The sequence below is a fragment of the Syngnathus scovelli genome, chromosome 13 (genome assembly GCF_024217435.2).
Source record: "Syngnathus scovelli strain Florida chromosome 13, RoL_Ssco_1.2, whole genome shotgun sequence".
NCBI classification, from domain to species: Eukaryota; Metazoa; Chordata; class Actinopteri; order Syngnathiformes; family Syngnathidae; genus Syngnathus; species Syngnathus scovelli.
Window position 1 is genome coordinate 13,357,440 of NC_090859.1, and position 19,848 is coordinate 13,377,287.

The window sequence follows — 19,848 nt, forward strand, 5'->3', positions numbered from 1 at the left end:
TTACCGTCAAAAGATTCAAATCAGCAACATTTGTTACGTTTGCATAAATAAAATCGTATTTTATTTTTTTCTAAATCACTCTACAAAGACTGATAATGGTGTTTATTTATTTATTGACTAACTGGGGCTAGTGCTGATGACATCACTCCCTCGGCAGGGTTGCTAAAATGATATTCCAAATTTTAGGCATATGTCACATCTTGAAAATATCTTGATTTATGTATGATTTTATAAACCCATAATCTATGAATCAGGAGTATAAAAGATACAGTATAGCTCATCAATGTTTAATAGAGTGCCTCCTAGAGGAGAGAAAAAACAAATGGTTCATGAAGCTTCATTTTGTTTATGATTAAAAAAAAAAAGGAACACAAGCAACAAGAAGTTTCCAGCACAAATGTAACTGCAACTTTCAAGGCCAGGAGGTTTCCATTTGACTCTGACCTGCTAAATGATCCGACATTTGTGCCTATGCTTGCATTTGCATCATTTGCACTAACAGCTGCCCTCGAGTTGCTCCGGTAATAGGGCACGTTTAATTACGGCACAAATATGACTCACGCTAAATGATGATGATGAAGAGTAAAAGAGCCAACGCAAAACAACACGGTCACAGACGACAATAAAAAAGAAAATTGCAGGAAAGCGACCTACCCTGTTCATTGACATTCTCCAAACATTGCTCATGAATTATTGCAACCCAGCACGGGTTTCTCGCTCACGGCCTCGTGCGCCTTTCTATATCCTTCCATAATGCTTCAGCTATGTGGAAGACAATAATTTGTTTGCCCATGAATGAAGCACTGTCCCTATAAAAATGTGAAGACTCATGACCTGAAGGCCTGTCATAATAAATGCTTAAGGGCGCAACTAGCCTCGTCAAGAACAGAAAAAGGGAAGAAATATCCCGCTTTGAATATTTAATTTCCGCCTCATCATAACATAGCGTTGGAGAATAACAATGCAAATAAATGTAGAATGGGGATTTTGTTTTATGACATTCCACAAATATGCAGAAGAAATGCAAAATAATGAGGACATTAGGATTTTTAAGAGGACCTTCAAGGGCTTTGAGTAGGGCAATAAAATTATAGCGCACAAGTCTCAAGTGTAATATTTTGGATAAGAGAAAGATCTCACGTGACACATTTGCTGTCGGCCACAGTTTTTTTTGGGAGAATATTTGCATAAAACGTCCAGGGATGGCAAGTGAGTGCATCCTTGGTTGTCTGGTTATTGAATTGTCCTCAACTTGACTGTTGGAGATGTCTTGGTTCATTCTGAAAGACTTTTTTGCTGCTTCTTACCCCAAATAAATTTGATAAAGAAAATGCAGCACCTATTGTATGCTGTTTTCAGACAAGTTGCAACCTGCTTGAATCGCCAGAATATTTCTCAGCCAGATTTAAAGAAGCAAAAGGCTTCCTGTCAAAATAGGCAAGCAAAGAAATAAACTCATCCGATGCATTACGTCCCAGAGGAAATCTGCAGGTGGGAGGAAGCATAATGGCCTTTGAGTTGATAAATTAATGAGGCGTGACAAAAAAGGCATGAACATGTGACGTTGATGTTCGTGGCAATCATGTTCTTAATTGACCACATGACAGCTGCATTAACAAGAGCGAGTGGGAAAGATGATAAATAATTTCCAAACAAAAATCATTTTTAAAAAAAGTAGATTACTAAGTCATATTTGTAAGTACCCTGACTACATTTCAAATTATGAATGGGAAAAGCCTTGTCATTAAACCCTGCCCATGCAGTGCTCAAACTCCACCACAAGGAGGCGTGTCATGAAGCTCCGCTTTAGAAAAAAAAAAGAAGGGTGAAAAAAAAGAAAGAAAGAAAAACATGGGCAGATTCGAAGTGCACACATCCGTGCACGGCGTGTGTTGGTTCTCTAACAAACTGTCAACACCATCCTGACGGGTGATCCGAAGTGAAGTGCCGGCGGCACGCACAAGCTCGTTAGACCTTCGGGTCAAGAGCGCACGCTTTGTCCTTACGTTTGTCTCGCTCTGCACGGGAGTTTGGGGATTTGAACATCTCTTTGAGGGAAAACGTAGAGCGAGAAAAGGAGAACGGACTTGCGATCACAGCAGAGCAAAAGGAAGGAGATCCGATCGTTGTTTTTCATGCACCGAGCAACGTCACGCAAACCGGATAAAGTCATTGTTTCAGTCCCGCTTGGATGTTTCCGCTGGAGCCGAGCATGATTTGGAGTGTGCTCCTCGAACAGGATGGTCGTGAGGTCCAAGTATTTCTTTTTTCTTAGCGTGATCCCTTCTTACATGAATTGGGCTTCCTCGCTTTGACCCAGCAACTAAATAAGACGCGTGCGCGTTTTTTTGTGTTGCTCTACATGACGAATCAGCTGTTTTGTTTGGCAGCACGCTGACTTTTTTTCATCAGAGGACGTTTTCATGCTTTTATTTACCTGGAGAACTTTTTTAACGATGAAGAGGAGAAAAATCCCACGCTTGTTTTCGAGTGACATCGCCGCCGTGTAGTGGACCCACAAGGGTGGCGTTATTCCAGCTTTTATTTGCATCTCCACTGACTGGATCAAATGGCTGACCTGCGTCCACCACAACAAAAAGTTATGAATTCGCCTGACGGTGAATGAGAAATAAGAAGCGGCTGTGTGCAACCAGCACGATTTGTGGACTCGTTTTGCGTTCGTGACATTTTGAGCCTATTTGCAGTGGAGTAGAGGGGAAGAAAAAAAAGAAAAACTGAAGACATGGAGGAATGGAGGCAATGCGGACGATGGCTGATCGACTGCAAGGTTCTGCCCCAGAACCACCGGGTCGTGTGGCCCTCAGCTGCCGTGTTCGATCTAGCGCAAGCCCTGCGTGACGGGGTACTCCTGTGCCAGATGTTGCACAATCTCTCCCCTGGATCCGTGGACCTGAAGGAGATCAATTTCAGACCTCAGATGTCACAGGTGAGTCTGTAAACCCCCCCACCGAGCACCAGGTGATGTCTCTTGCATAATATCATATAAGTGTGAATTGCACGCTATAAACTATTGCGCAATTTACGCAAAGCAAGTCCACTTTGGAGTTTTCAATGTCATAACACACCCACTTCTTTGGCCGCAGTTCAAATGACAGAGCTGCACCCCTAACTGTGCAGATCCGAGCTTAAAATACACGCAGGGTCATTCCAGTTATGCGTTGAAAAGAGAAAATGTTCCGCCCTTGCACTCTTTTACTGTTTTACGCGCATCTGCATGGATATTTTTATAGTACGTGTGATGGAAAACACCTTCATGTTAGCTGGAGATTTTAAAAAAATGCTGTGCAAGTAAATAGGAGCATCTTGAGATAGAAGATAGAAGTGTTTCCTCTTTAGATATAAATGGCTTTCTTGGAGGAGCAGATGGGTGTGGCGTGTTTGAGGCAACTCAGGGGAAGATGCTGGAGAGCCAGCACTGTGTGGGTGTGATAACATGACAACAATTTTCTAATGTTGGGATTCGTACTTTGATACCAAATATGTCTTGCTGCTTTTCTGAAAATACAAAAATCAGCCAGAAAGCCTTATTTGAAGGTATCGAGACTTCATGGAAAGTGCCGATACCAGTCACCGATACTTGAAGCAAAAAAAAAATTGACCATACATCAGCAAATTATCATCTGCATCAGAAAGAAAATATTTATGTTGACATTTTTTTTTTTGCTCTGATTTTCAATGAAGTTCTGATATTGAAGATCCAGCTTAAAAAATATTCTTGCATACTTTTAAGCAAAATGCAAACTAAGAGCTGCAGTCATTCTATGACCTTCACAAAAATGACATAAAGCCAGTTTTATTATTTTTTTTCTCCAGTGTTCCCTTTCTGCTTCATCTGAATTACGTTACCACAACCAGCGTGAGGAAGTATCGGCTGCCAAAGGAAGTTCATTTGACCACAGTGGTCGAAGGAGAATGGCAGCCTCTTGTTCAAATCTCAAGTAGTACTGAACCAATTTGTACAAGTCCATTTGTGTTCCTTGAGTAGTTCTACCCCAAGCTCCTAATTATTGGACTTCCAGGTTGCTAGCTTTGCCTGCTATCTTTCTCTTGCTAGCCACAATTAGCCTCAACTTATCTGATCCACAAAGCTTTGGACTGCTTTAATTACAAGGCGAGCGAGAGGTCGAGCTGGCATACTTTGATCCTCCCACTAATCCCACGATGAGGAGATCCAGCCACAGCAAGGGGGGTGGGTGGGGGTACTTCGGTGACAAATTGGTTCAACAAAAATCTGGCAGCTCAACAGAAGCACTTGGTGATTTATTGTAAAGGAAAAAGGTCAAGGCGTGAGTTTTGACACGACCGAATGAAGAAGAGGTCAGGCGTAGCTTTGGCTTTTTTTCTTCTCCACGGAAACTTTTTTTTTTTTTAAAGTGCACGGTAGATAGATATTTGCAATTGTGAATTCCAGGAACTGAAAAGAAAATTGTCCATTCATGCATCACTCAAGGACCATTGTGATATTCATGACGCTAATCGTGAGCAGTGAGCCGCACATCAACGTGTCTGAAATCCAAAGCGACTGAAGGTGATGTCTCGCAATTTTAGCGTAATGATAGCCAGCAAATTCAATAACTCGTATATCCGAACGAATCTCCGCAACAAAAGCTCACAGGCGAGACGGATTGCTAAATCCCCGGATTGCGTTCTACCAGGCAGCATTAATCTTACCCTCAAGGTTTTACGTGGATTCCTAATGAGCTCTGATTTTTTCGGAGATGCATCATAACTCTAAGTAGTTGTTCTCATTGTCTGAAAGCCGAAGCCCTCGGAGGCCTTCTTCATATTCCACCGGTTCTTTCTCATCCTTTTTTTTCTTCTCTGCTAGCTAGGTAGTTGCAAACCCCTTTGGGATGATGCTAGCTTTTGTTTCTGCTTCTGCACACTCGCTTGCGTGTAGTCAAAACATTGTCACCGTGTCTGCCACAGGGCACCGAGTTATACGCTAGAATTGAGATCCTAACTCTCTCACCACATTAAAATTTCTCTTAAATGTCACATTTGATTAACCGTCACACTTTGAAGACCATCAAGCTCCACAAAACCAAATAGTCTTCTCTAAAATATCTATTAGGGAATGGGGAGGTCCATACTGTAGACCCCCCTCCCGTGGGGTAATTTAATCTCAGCCTTTGGTGGACTGTTGACCACTTGACCCAAGTGCTAGCCGGATGCAGGTAATACCGCTAATGGACCTTGTTAGGGACACTTCCTGGATGGAGCAGCTGGGATCGTGTCACCAGAGGCTAATGGGATTGACGGGAAGAGAACAAAACGAAGCTGGAGCTTTCTAAACCTTTTATGTGAGGAAATTCACTTCCCGACGGCATCGGAATCTTTCAATTCTTCTAGCGATGTGTTGATCTTTCGTGTTTTTGTTCTTGGGGTGACAAAATGGATGTCCCGCTGTTGATTTCCACTTGACCTGGAAGTAAAACTCTCAGAATCAAGCGGGACAAACTTGGAAGTCAAGAGCTACTTGGAGGTTTTTATGTTATTTTCCACAAAGTACAAGTGAAGCTCTGCTGAGAAGTGACAAAATCTTGACGAGTGTGCACTTGTGGACAAGTGCTTGCTTGCGTGCGTGATATGAATCGAGTCTTATCACGTCTTTCATCGTCTTCCCATAAAAATAAAAAAATAAAACCACGATAAAAGCTGCTTTAATCGACACAAATAAACATGCTGAGTTTGCACTATTCATTTTTTGGCTAATAGTTCATAGTTATCTTCAGGTCAAGAGGTGCCGGAATTAATCAATTTAATCGAGAACTAATCGACGCTCAAATTAATCGCCTCATATTCTATTCTCGAGTAATCGTTTAGAGAGTTCCTTTGAACTGAAGATTGTCTAAATCCATGTGTGGAAAGCAATTGTTGCAGTCGTATTGAAGTTGCCAGTGTGCCAGTGGGCGGAGCTTAGAAATTTGGACACAAAATATCTCGATTTAGTAAACCGAAAAGGACAAGTGAACAAATCCCAGATTTGCTGCCACATCTCTTTTCCGCCAAAGAAGCTAGCGCTAATGTTTTTGAACTTTTTAAGCTTCTCGATCGTGTTGGAGGAATTTTGTGGCACCCCTGCAAAGGAATTCCAATTGGAAGAAGCTTCATCACTCGCTGGCCCTTTTTTTATTTTAATTTCACTAGCCGAAGGAGTCGCGGAGCCTTATGAGCGCCATCTGATTTTTGAAGAGGCTCCATCTGCATAGTGGTTGTTTGGACTGATTAGCATGGGCACGGAGAACTGGAGTGCCTCCGTCGTTGCGGAGCCAGCCACGCTCTGCTGGGCGCCATCACCAAATGAAAAAGTTGTGACCAGCCAGATGGCAGAATGTCTCCCCTGCAGTTCCTTTTGTGCCAGACAACAGAAGACTGTTTTATTTCTTCTCTAGTCATTATTTTTGCTCTTAAATCAGTTTTTTGCAAGCAATATCAAAAAAATTTTTGAAGATAATTTTAAGTAATGGCACAAAGTCGATGCAGAATTTGTCTTAGTGGGCCACATAAAATGACGTGATGAACCGTATCTGGCCCCCGGGCCTTAAGTTTGACACCCATGAGCTAAACCAACTGGAGCTGTTCCATGCAGTCGGGGAAGAGATTAAGATCTGGACTTTACTTCCGAGGAGAAGCAGTTCCCATCCCCCTGTGGACACCTCCAACCTCAGCGCTACCAACACACACAGACTTGAAAATGCACAACCTCTTCCGGGCAGGAAAGATAAGCAGCTTCATGTTTTCTCTTTTCCAAAGGAAACAGATAATATGCACTCCTATGACGCACGGGAGCAAACTTGGGAGTCTTGTTTGTGTGTTTGTTTGTTTGGAGCTGGAGCTGGAGCTTTTCGGGTCTTTGCCACGGAATGGAGAAGCACGGATATCTTTTTTTGCTGACGCGTATTGATCATATCACATAATTGGCTGTGGAAAAGGAAGGACACACGGGTTGGGTTACAATGTTAGGCTCACTCTAAAAAAAAAAAAAAAGAGTACTTGGTTATTGATCGCTCCGTCTCTTGCTAATCAAACGTACAAAGTGGAACAGTGTAATGCGCGGATGCAGAGGGCGGGAGAGGTCATTTCCTGATGGCCCAGCTTTTGCTCCCCCGCTAACTCTGAGATGTTGTCTTGGTCAAATTCTTCACGGTTGGCTTCTTTGTTTTTTTTTCCCCTTCCTTATCGGGTTTGTTTAAGGGGTAAACAAAAGCCGGTCGGATCTGTTGGGTAAAATTCTTGTCACACGTCTTCTTCAATGTAATTTATTTATCTTGGAATATTAGAAAACGGTCGAGGCTGACATTCCACACATCAGGTACCGGGTTTACCTTGATTTTATAAAGTCAAGGTTCAATAATTACCGGCTGTTACCGGTAACTCGTATTCGGAAGGAGAAAACAAGCCGAGTGGAAACAGAGCAGAGATGGAAAGAGTGCTGAGTGTGCGTTTTGTAGTAACCCCGAAATTATATTTGTAGAGTTGTTTAGTCTGCTGCCTCGGCGCTGTGTGAGGGCCCGTCTTTCACGGCACGGCTCGTTCCTGACGATTGTAACCGTCTCGGTTTGTGTGTGGGGAAAACCTTTTTTATTAGATATTCGTTTCACTCAGCGTAGCTGTCAAAAACGCATTTGTGTCAGTAAGCTGCTCTTTAGGACCATGGTGTAGCTAGTAAAAGAAATAAAAAAATAAGAGGGAAGTGGGTTTTATTTTTACGATGCAACTGTTTATTTTCCACACTTGTGGTTTTGATTGATGATCTTCTTGAAATGTGATTTCTTCTCGATGCCCGGCGAGAGTCAAGCCAGGGCATTTCTCGGAAAAAAAATCCCATTAGGCTCGCCACTAGTTTTGTGTTCGGATTGTAAAAGTAACAGGGTGTAAAGAGAATGTGGTTAAACTATTCAGATTTAATGGTCAAGGCTCCTGGGGAATTCTAAAGACGGAAAAAAGGCCTACTGAATCTGATTGCGACGAAGCTTTTAGCGGGTTTTACCGGTGAAATTGAGCATGTCTGGTTCTCCACAACTTCTTAGCTCCATTAGCAGACAAATGTTTAACTACACAACACTATGAGAACCAGAAAGATTTACTAACACACACAAACCAGGCTAACCGCGCCGTTAGCCACATTAGCTAGCCGGACCAAGTTGAGGCAATTAATAGGCGCGGTGTCTCGTAAAACACAGAAATTTAAGAATTGAGTCAATACGCAGTAAATAAGTTTCAATTGTATTGTTAATTTGTGCTTTTAAGGTTCTCAAAATCCTTTAACGCAGTCTTTTATTCAACTACTAATGATTAGTCAGCAGATTAGCCACACTCAGCCCGGTTGAATTTGGTATCGTTATACTGAATTGCACTTAAAGTGATACACGTGGCCTTTTAAAATTAAATAGATGAATATCAAAGTATAATCCTAAGCGACTGATCAAGTTCCCCCAAATCCATATTTTTCTTTTCCGCCACTAGTCTCCCACTTCCTGCCTCCAAAGAGTTTCATAATCTTCTCCTCCGCCGTTTTGCCGCACTCGACCAGACAACAAGAAACATCTGGACGTAGAACAGAGAGTTCCAAACACACCCTTCCCCACCTTGAGCAAGTCCACCACCTTTTTTGGGCCGGGACACCCCTGCTGTTATTCTTGCAAACTAAGCACAAGTTTGACATTCTTCTCATGGCTTAGCTCATTTCGGAGAAATCTGTGCGCGGCTTTCTTTTCGTTTGTGGTTTTGCTCTCACTGTGTTGTGCTAAGTGTTATTTTGTTTCTCCTGGGGGGGGGGGGCTCAACGTGAGCTTAACATGCCAGACGAGACACCTTCGCAAATGTTATTTCACTAATGTACACACTGACATATTTTTTTTTGTCTGCTTACCCAAAAGGTCTTTTTTTTTTCTTCTTCAATATAACTCGACCTTGACGGAGGAGTGTAGGTGGAGTGACATTTTCCTCAGAGTTGATGAACTGCTATTGTCACCGTCATTCATCTTTCTCGATTTTTGCTTTACACTCCAAACCCGCTTTCAAGAAAAACGTAAAAACTGAAACATTCATTTGTATTCCGCTCACAATGCCGCGTTTGTTTTTGTAGCTTTGCAACCCCCCCTTTCTAATCTTTGTATGGAATTAGGTGATATGGACGGTTGCTATCTCTACGAACAAACTCCGTACACAATGCCAAATTTTTAATTAGCCCGCAACACGCCTCGACTTTCATTTTCTCTGTTTACGTCCGGAGACGTTTTTGTTCTGTGACCACTGATAGCGCCACAAATTGAAAGTAAACCTTCCCTAATGTCTTGCAGTGGCCGGCCAGTATTGTGTGTTTAATTGGCAAAACTAATTCATATTTCTACGCCCCAGTGCATTTTAACATAACATCAGTAACCGTCTTTTCATTTGCATTTATAGATTTATAGCCCCGCCCCCTCCCCACAAAACCTAGTGATTTTCCTTTCAAAAACAAAATCATTCAATCGGCTTGAAGGAAAATAAAATAACGAGCGTTGTTTTCCTTGTTGCTCAAAAGGCGTGTACAAACACGAGAAACCGTGGTCATGTTATCCTCGCACCCCAAGGAAGGCCGCTCTAAGGAGGATGAGGAGGTGTCAGCCCGCATCTGTGAGATCAGTCCGGAATCTGGAGGTGGGGCGTGAAGTGTTCCAAGGCGACGACAATGAGAGATCGCTCATGGAGGAAGTCTATAAGAGCAGACAGCTGGACGTCACGGGCCTCGGGCCGCTTGTTCTCCTGCTGACACCGCTGTCGCCTCCGTTTGCTCATCCATTAATTAGAGTCGACCCGGTTCCTTTTTGCTAACTGTAAGAGCAAAGATTATTTAAATATATCACCTGCTGAGTACTCGCACATTATCGCAGGTAAATGGGGAGAATTTGAATGCTTAATGATTTTTTTTTTGGGACGATAAAGCACAATTAAAATCATTTTTATGCCCCCCCTCCTTTTTTTTTTTTTTAGATTTAAGATTTTAGTCAAAATAAGCAACCTGTAATCCACTGCAGGAATAGAAAATGCAAATGTACGTTCCATCGGGCGGATTAAACGCAAAAAGTGTGTGGGAAGACAACATACTTTAATGCCGCCGTAACCTTGAAGTGCTTCCTTCTAATTAAAACAATAAGACTCGGGGAAACAGACATCGTTGGCATAACTTCCTCGACAGCATCTTATAAAAAAAAAGAATAGCAGAATAAAAGAGAACATTTCTATTTTCCCAGCCAATTAATGACATGTTCCCCTCTCGCCTCAGGACAAACGGGAGCAGAATAATGAGGAAAACAATCGCAAATGTGATGAGAATTCCTCACCATTTGTTTTATAACAACTTTAACAAGGCACCTGTTTAACTGGATTAAGTTTGCACGCTGCACAAACTTTCCCGTTGTAACCTACTTAAAACTTTGAGCTTGATTTTGTTTCTAAAATGGCGCCTTTTCAACAGCTGCTTCCCCAAAGAGAAAGTTGTCTCCTGAACAGCTTAAGCTATCTCGACGGACGGCATCTGCCTCTTGAATTATTCACATCTTTGAGATCATCGTACAATATGTCGACAGTAAAAATAGATTCTCTTCTTTGCAGTTGTATCTATAGCTCAACCATAATTTATTGATTTCTTCATAGAAAGCCTTTGTGATAATTCCCCATAATACTGGATTTGTCGTAATAATAATAAAATTTAAATAGCTTTACATTATCATGTAAGATTGTCGCAAAATAAATTGAATTTATGTTTATAATAGAAAATTGCTTTAAAGCTAATTTATTTAATTGCTTTGTCAGGCGCTGGAAAAATAATACGTTTTTCCACTGCCTAGTTTGCATGTGGGTGAGGTGAAGAGCTAGTTTTAAACCTAATTAATATTGATTGATAACTGTCTGGCACCCAATGATTGATGATCGGTAAAGTGCGCGCCGACAGATTAATGTACACGTTCTCGTCGTATGTCCCTTGAATCATTTAAGTGACTATTTGCTATGGAAATTTGATACTCGGTCGGACTGTGAGCTATTTACGCTCAATTCTCATTTATCAGTTGCAAATAAATAATGCAAAAGAAAATTAGTCAGCGGCGGCCTCATGCAGAGCATGGTGTGATAAATGTGGAGTGAATTACTTTGCTTGGGTTCAATGTGAAGATCAATGACCAATTCGCGACTCGGCATCTTCACCTCCAAGTCAATCTAAATGGAGCTTAATCATCAACCTCAACACATTTACAGTTGCTCTTCATGAACTCCCATTTGTGTTTACATTCAGTTTGTGGTTAGCATACGCGCACATTAGCTAGCTTAAACTTTTTTTGTAGTGTGTTTTAATATACGACCATCAAACATTTTCAAGATGTAATAATTGGTTAGCTGCATTAAAAAGCACACCCAGGACATTTTTTCTTGTAAATCATCCGAGTATTTCTCTCCAAACCATTGTCGCATTCTGATGGATGGTTTGTAGGACTCAAGCTAACAGCGTGATTGGTTAGCGCTGGTCGAAGGGATGCGAACAGGCGGATCACGGCATTATTACTGCACAGAAATTGATCGGAGGGCCCGAGCAGGAGGATCCAGCTCTCAGTTTAATGAATAATTTAAATGTGAATGATGACTCAGCACTAGTACATGTGTTTACTCCGCTATAAATACATACGGTGATAAAAAACACAAAATAATAACATGTTTTTGTTTAAGGTGTGATGCGTCAAAATGACTAATGTCTTTTGGATTAATGTTCGGTGTTCGGTTTTTCCGCCGGACCATCACATACAAAATTTAAGGGCAAAAAGTATTTTTATAGTTTGCCCTGATATTCTTCCACTTTATGACCAACACGTTTCATCTGATCTGCTGAATGAGTGTTTTTCTTCCTGAGGAGTGTTCATGTGTTCGAACACAACCTAAACGACATAATGTGGAAATCATGATGGAGGCAGCTCCATTTTGGTCACCCTCCAACTATAACAGTTCACAGTCTTGTGTAAATAAAAATTTTGGAGAGTCTTTCTGGGGAATTTTTCCCCGCTGTTCATTACGACATCAGAAGTCAGTGATGTTGGAAGATTTGACTCAAAACTAAGTTACGTTTTCTTCTCTCACTTCAAACGGCTCTCTCTGTGAACTCTAAATTATGAAGCTTCCGCTGTCTGTGCGACAGAGTGGCTGCTGTGAATTAATGCGAAGAAATTTCAGACCCTCACTCCTGTCCCCTGCTGCCGTGTCTTAATGGACGTGCATCGAAAAGACGCTGACGGTCTGTAATGCTTAAGTAGGAGGAAGACTATTGTTAAGCAAAAAAGGGATCCATGCAAATATTTTATGTGCAAGTGCAAATGTTCAGACGGATTTTTGGTCCTATATAAGTATTGGAATATAAAGTCTTGAACCAGGAGGGTGAGGTCATGTTTTGTAGCAGCCCAATACAATTGAACTCATTTGACCCAGTTAAAATGAATCTTTGAGGTTTATTTCTGTCAATGGCGGTGAATATGTTAATAGAAGCCAGATTGTAGCTATTGTTACGGAAAGCGTAAATAGCCGCTTTACGAAGTTGCTGACTGTTACTCAAGTGCTGCGCGGACACAAAGGAAGTCTGGATAGAATGCTGTTTATTAGAAGGGCAGGGAGGTCTTTTCTTCCTCAGTCAAAGAGCACAAGGAAATCCCATAAATGACTTCATGTCTTGGCCTCTGATGGTGAAATACAGTGTGAACATTAAAGCATGGCTGTAAAAAAAAGCTTGCATTGGCATATTCGCTCTGGGAAAGCCCCCATCTGCAGCTGAGGGCACTGGAAAAGTCTGATTCGGATTATTAACTTCAGGGATCAAGCATAGTATATGTGTAACATATATATATATATATATATATATATATATATATATATATATATATATATATATATATAATTTTTATTTATTATTTTTATTTTATTATTATTATTTTTGATTACCGTAATTTCCGGACTATAAGCCGCACCGGACTATAAGCCGCACGTGCACATGAGTAGGGTTTAGAGCCCTTTGACGCAGGTCACCTAGCGTGCATTCCTACCAAAGCTCATAATAGTCACAAGCAACACAGCCAGAATAAGCAGCAGCCATAGTAGTGTTTCAAAATAGTATTTTTGTTGTTGTTTTTTTCTTCAAGATACCGCACAACAGTGGTCCACAGCCTTTTTACGAGTGTATAAAATTGATCACAAAAATGACGACAAAAATCTTATATAAGCCGCACCTAACTATAAGCCGCAGGGTTGAAAATTTTGGGAAAAAATCGCGGCTTATAGTCCGGAAATTACGGTATTCTTTTTTTATTTAATTTTTTTTTCAATTTTTTAAAATATATTTGCGAGTACGTATTTTTGAGCACATTCCAAACATATTTGCAATTAAGTACAGCTTAGCTTGTACTAGAAAGATCCGGAACTACTGCAAGGTAAGTCAGTAGAACCCGCTCCGTATTTGTTCTGTGCCACTGATGAGATCAGGGAGTTCACGCTGACAGTTTTGCGTGTTTAAATTGAGGTTAGTGTACAAGCAGTCACGCGCCGAGCAGACTACTCCAGCGACCGTCACCGTGGTGACGACACTCGCCGTGTTTACAATTAGCATTTGCTGCATCTGAGCGATCTGCAGCAGCACAGTGTGATGTGGACCACATTGACGTTAAGAACACAAAGCTGAAGCTTACATTTGTTCTTCCAGGGTGTGGCCTCTCACATCTTATCACATCTCTCCAGTGCACCTCTGAGACTTGATGGTCACCATATCTCTTGCTTCACGTGGGCCTGAGCCAGCGTGGGGGTTTTGTGCCAGGTTCTTTGCAACATCAAAACCCCGCACGATTATCACGCCTGGCTTATCTGCTCGTTTGCATGGTCCGAGGACAGAGCCCGCTTTGTGCCGCATCGACTGGTTGCCGCTGGAGAGGCTTTTTGGTGCAGATGACAAGAGTAGGACAAATTATTTCAACGCCACAGGGAGGAGGAAAAAACTGTTTTTTATCTGGAGCTGGTTGATAATGTGGATTTTTGGGTTTGAGTTGGTTGCTCGTGCTGGTGATCCACCAAACTTGTCAATATGCGTACTGATAACAGTGATTGCAGCCCTCGGCTTCGATCTATTGCTATTGATCGACCCCGTTTGAATAGAGACACAACAGTAAGGCACAAATAAATATTTTCATTCTCTCAACCTAACCCTGACCGTGTCTAATCTTTGCCGATTTTTGCTTCAGCCTGAGAGACTCAAATCCTCCCAGAAAGAAGCCAAGTCACGGCATTGCAGCCAGCAATTTAAATTTTAATTGGCTAGATTTATCTTCACCGTCCAGTGTGACAGGCTGATAAGTAGACTTGATAGCAAAGAGTCTGTTCTATAAAGCTCGGCAAAATCCAGATATCTGGGGAGCGGCCTGCTTGAAAGGAGTGGAATGGATTGATGGCAACATCGCACAAACATGCACAGTCAAGGTTTAAGTGCAGAGCTTACAAATCGATTCGACTTTTTCAAACGCTGTCATCGTTTTATCCTTCCGGGTCTGTCCAAATCGTACTAAGGGGTCGGTGATGGACTCCAAAGCCCACCCAGCATATATCTTATTTAATTTCCGTAGCACTAAGTTCCATCTGTTAATGCTGTTCCTAACAGCCATCGAGATTCACTTCCAAGCAAAATTGCATCATCAAAATGCAATGAAAGTGTAATTGAATAATTATCTTATGGGACACAGCGGCTTAATGTGTAATTTCCCACCGTAAACGCTGTGCCACCATGCTGTTTTGTAATATCGCCACGGTACCCAGGAGCCACGATTCAAAACAGCGCCGAATAAAAAACAACGTACCACCAAGAATATGAGCGATGAGTCAAGCTCTCAAACTGTGCAGCGCTGTAGATCAAAAAATCCCAAACATATGTTCTAAAATATGAATTGCTGGGAGATTAAAAAAAAAAAATGGCAGACTCAATCCTGTAACTTAAACTACAGCCACCCAAGGCGATTCGTCTGCAAGTTTTCCGCTCCACGACCACATCAGAGTCTCATCCAGCCTCCTCCTGCTCTCACTTCAGACCTTCTATGTTAGTCTACTTTAGTGTCTTCACCTAAGTGGACATTGCTCGGCCTTAATGTTTCACTCCCTGCCGCGTGATAGATGGACGGACAGTAGGATCTGCCTAATAATCATTTGCCTCCTGTAGAGGAAAAGCATTTGTAATAGCCGGGCCCTCTTATTACTAGCGCAACACCTTTATGAGCGAATCTAAAATCCCGCTGTTAAGCGTTGCCGACGCGACGACTTGTTTTGCCAAAATTCCCTGTAGTAGTTTTGCTCTCAATGTTCCGGTCGTTCTGTGCTCCACCAAAGAAAAATTTACCCGGAAATGATAACTCATTCACTACCATTGACGGCTATAGACGTTAAAGATTCTATTTTTGGGTGAGTGAGCCAGAACAAACATAAATTTACGATAAAGGGAAAATTATAATGCAATATCTTTATTTTTCTTCTTTTTTTTTATGTTCTATTGTACTATGAAGTTATCAATTTCTGTATTTTTTTCCTTTTTTTCTTGTATTTCTTTAATGTTCGAAATAAACAAACAATAACGTGAATTGTTGATTTCTTTCTAATTATCTTTTGATTTAAATACCAGGCAAGACACTCAGTCCAAGTCATAGTAAATGTCAGGATTTAAAAACTGAGATTTCCTTGCCTGAACTTGTTCGTTTTGGCAAAGTTCCAGCTTCCTTTGAGGAATTTGCACTCTCGTAGCACATTCTTTGTCAATAGCTATTTTGGTACGTTGCTTATTTTGTCAGCTACATACGGCCTGTGGCTGTCTTGCTTCATACCAAGCGACATCAGAGCCAAGCGAGACGAGACAAAACCTCTTTGTGCAGCCTTTGCCTGCTACAACGAGACCATTATTCCGAAATAAAGCACCGATCAGGATTGCGGAATCCCTTTCAATTCATACAAAACTTCTCCGCGTTCGCTCCGGACTTTTTACGATGTCGTTTTTATGTCGACGCAAATGTCACGGACCTCGGATTTGAACTGTAAAGGTGATCATTTGCCAGTATTCTACCTGAGGTTCCGCTCCATTAACTATCACACCGAGAGCTATAAAGTAAGCTTTGTGTTGGGCATGCCAGCTCAGCTCACCTGAGTATACGTTCGCCGGCTCTATCGACCGTTCTATTGAGTCATTAAAGAATCCCGTTGCCTTCGGGGCTGCACGTTGCAGGGATTGTATCCAAGTGTGTAAGCTATCCAAAGATATTTATTTTATTTGCGTGTTAACTTTTTCCATAAGGTTTTTGCCGGGTTGGAATTCAAAGAAACGCCTCAAGGACGTTGATCATGACGGCTGATGTCATGATTAATGATCGTCCTTGAGGATGCCTTGTTTGTGATATGATTGCGTGCATTATCTTAACCTGCTAGGCGCTGGCATGTTAATTAATTACCAGATGAGGAGATTGCTTATCTCACATTTTATAGGTTATATAGGCTAACGGCTTTATTAGCGCCACGTGGCGTTGTCAATTTTTTTTTTTTTTTTATGGCACTGCTGTTTATTGCAACCTGTTTTTACGTCATTGTAGTCCGGTCGGCCTTTTTTTTTTGTTTCACGGTTTAAATCCGGACACGTCACCTCTAAATTCTCGTCGGAAAGGTTTACGAGGGTACCATGACAGATGATTACATACCACGAGGAAAATATGATAACCTCCAGTATTCATCACCCAATGTCTTCTAGTTTATAACCACGATTTGATGACTTTAGTGTCATGCTCACTCTTAGTAGCGATAAACTTCTCGGAAATATCACCTTCATAAAGACGATAATAATGGCCAAGGCTTTTTTCATTGGTCACCAATCTCCACTTTGTTATTCAGAAGCCGTGTAGAGTCCCCTGCCCCCCCACCCCACCCTCCATCTTTTTTTTTTTTTTGCCATCTGCTTTGAAATTAATGGCCACGTTGGAAAGTAGGCTAAATCCAGAGTGACAGCTTTTTTTCAGCCTCCTATTTTTAAAGAGGTGCTGCAGGCGGAGTCCAAGTGCGTGGGAGAAAGAAGGGGAGAGGAGAAAAGGTCTATCAAGCTGTTTTCGCCTCTTTGAGTCTCACCTCTGCCCTCCGGGATGATCTGGCAATCATATCTCAGAGCTTCGCTTGGCTGCTGATGTCGGCGTTTTGGGATCTTCTGCTGGAGAGCGTTTGAATTTATTTCAGATCGTACTCACTGGCGCAAATGATGGAGTTGTTTCAGTAAATAATTCCAGTTCAGAAATTTGGTCGGCAATAAAAAAAAAATCTCTAAGCCAAATTTCCTGATTCTGATTTTCTACTGCAAGGTCCTTTTAGCTTTTCCGAGCAACACCTCTCTTCTTCTGCAATACTCCCCGCTGTTGCCATCTCCCACCTTCCCGCCCTCCCTCCCTCTCAAGGTGGATTACTGGCAGAAAGTGGACGTTTGATCCCGGCCTTCGCTCTATTGCATCTATATCCGCCTGACAAAGCTCTCAGTATCTCTTTTTTTTTTTTTTTTTTTCAGGCACCTCTGCTCTACGCTCTTACTGTCTTTTAAAAAAAAGATGAGCTTTTGTACTGCTTGATGTCGAGGTCTAGCCGAGTTGAGCCCGGGCGGTTGACGGGTCACAAGTGAGAAGTTAATTCAGGTTTGCCAGGACCACAGTTTGTAAATATACTAGAAGGATGCATGGACAGTATTTTTCCAGGGGCCAAATAAAATGATATTGCGGACCGAATCCGGCCCACATGCCTTATGTTTGACACCAATGCAATATAGCTTTCATGATGTATTATATAGTGTAGCCACAAAGTTTGAATGCCAGGTAGGCCTTCCTTCTAAAATGGCCTACAATGCCCCAAAGCCTCCAACCGTTATGAGCATGCCATAAAAATGACGAAGCTGTCCCGACCGACTCCAAGAACCCTGTTTTAATCATGAGCGAGTACATTTCTTCATAAAACCTTGAAATATATCAAAACAGGATGTAATACCGCATCCTTAGGCGTGCTGTATTTTTTTTTCTGTCTGACTTCATCTGCTGCAATTTTGTTGCGGTTTTAAGTTAATCATATTTGTCAAGGATGATGCTTGAATAAGTCTGAAGCTTCAGTTGTTTCCATTTAATGCTGGAAATTGAAATTATTTATCTTGGGCACGGTAATGTAATTAGAAAAGAGTAGATTTATTTATTTTTCTTTATATGTGATGATTGAATGTTCATCCGAGCTGCAGCAATGCTGATTAAAGCGGGCCCCAGTGCAAGTTGGGTAATTAATCGGCCGCTCTCCGTGTTAATAGCATTAGTCACCTTGGAGATAATCACGGCCATCAAGAGCTTAGAGCTGTACATAATGGCTCCTTAAAACAAAGGTAAAGCAACCTGTGCTAATAATGTACTCATTGGTCCTCTTGAGCTTCGGATCAGAATTTTGCTTACATTAGCTAATGGGCCAAGTGGGAGTGTCACGATCTTTCGGTTTCACGTTACGTGTCGACCCGGTCTATTGTGTCCAATCAGCCCCCTTGGGCATTTAGCAGAAAAAAAATATTTGTGTAGGGAAATCCCCAAGGGTTATCAGTCAAGGAGCTAACTCATGCTTGACTCATACGTGTGTCACCACCACGCTATGCCCAGTTGCGAACTTTGTCACCGTAATGTCTCGCGTGCATATTTGCTCTTGAAGGATTTATGTGGAGAAAAGTGAGCAGTAACATTTCACATGAGAGGATTGCCAAGTTTAAGCGGCGAGGGGAAGACACTAGGGAAAAAGATGAATGTAGTCTTCGACTCTGTTGTCTGATGCCATAAATTACCTGGTCATTGATCCATGGCTGTCTCTGCGGACCTTCCTACATTCATCAAGCCTTCGGTGTAGGATGGACCCGAGTGGAAATTTCTCACTTTAGTCGTGGAAGCCTGTTGCTTGGATACACCGATTTGTATAAGCGTGGATGGTAGCTGGGGTTCGGGAAGGGGGGGGCATTATGCACATGCAGCTTTCATCGGAGCTGTTTTATGACCTCAAATCATTTGTAAAATGGTTTTGGATCACCTCCATGAATGTCCAAGAAGGAGATTCGCAGACCAAACACTTCCAACCAGACACGCCTGAATCGAAATGTTCTGCTGTAGTTAATCGTATTGAATATTTCCTTTTTCACCTTTGTCATTAAGTCCCTTTTTTTCTTTTTTGTCCCTCGTTGCATTATTTAAAATCTAATTGCACAGCCAAAGTAAAGAGTCTTAATCTAGATGTGGTCGATTTTGGTGGGGTAATTAATTAGATCTAAATGTTCAGTCGCAACCCTTGGCTCAGCACTAATGGCGGCCATTTAAAGTCATCGTTCATACTGCAAATACTACTCTGTCGGTGTTCTCAAACAAAGATTTAATTATCTAATCCGCAGTCGGGGATCTGTATCTTGAAGACATAAAGTTTCATAAAGATTTTCTCTCCCAAGAAGTTTTTGTTTTTAGCTACAACCCAATATGCGCATCTGACTTACATTTATTTTCTTCGAGTGACCCGAGAAAAGGTGAAAGTGGACCTAATTTAATCATGTAGTCATCAGAGTGGTCAACACCTTTGGAGTTCATCCTCTCAGATGATTTATCTTCTTCTGTAATGGAGATTAACCCCACCAAAAAAAAAAAAAAAATGCTAGTGTCCTATTTAAAGGGCATATTTTAACACCTCGCTAATGAGCTGGTTGGGCTTTGTCTTCTGCTTGTTGTACAAGACTTAAAAGTGTGGTCGATCCTCGGCTGC

At 41.7% G+C, this 19,848-nt stretch overlaps 1 protein-coding gene across 8 annotated transcripts in view; it reads left to right on the plus strand.

Annotated features, from left to right (window-relative positions):
- The first annotated feature begins 1,866 nt into the window (after window positions 1-1,866).
- Window positions 1,867-19,848, plus strand: part of vav2 (vav 2 guanine nucleotide exchange factor) — a 65,442-nt gene continuing 47,460 nt past the window's right edge. For 4 of the 8 annotated variants that reach the window (XM_049738096.2, XM_049738099.2, XM_049738097.2 and 1 more), the window contains exon 1: window positions 1,867-2,947. In XM_049738096.2, the coding sequence (XP_049594053.1) occupies window positions 2,744-2,947 (204 nt within the window). In that variant the 5' untranslated portion in view covers window positions 1,867-2,743. The remainder of the gene's footprint in view (window positions 2,948-19,848) is intronic. The other 4 variants (XM_049738103.2, XM_049738098.2, XM_049738101.2 and 1 more) reach the window with 3 other exon arrangements.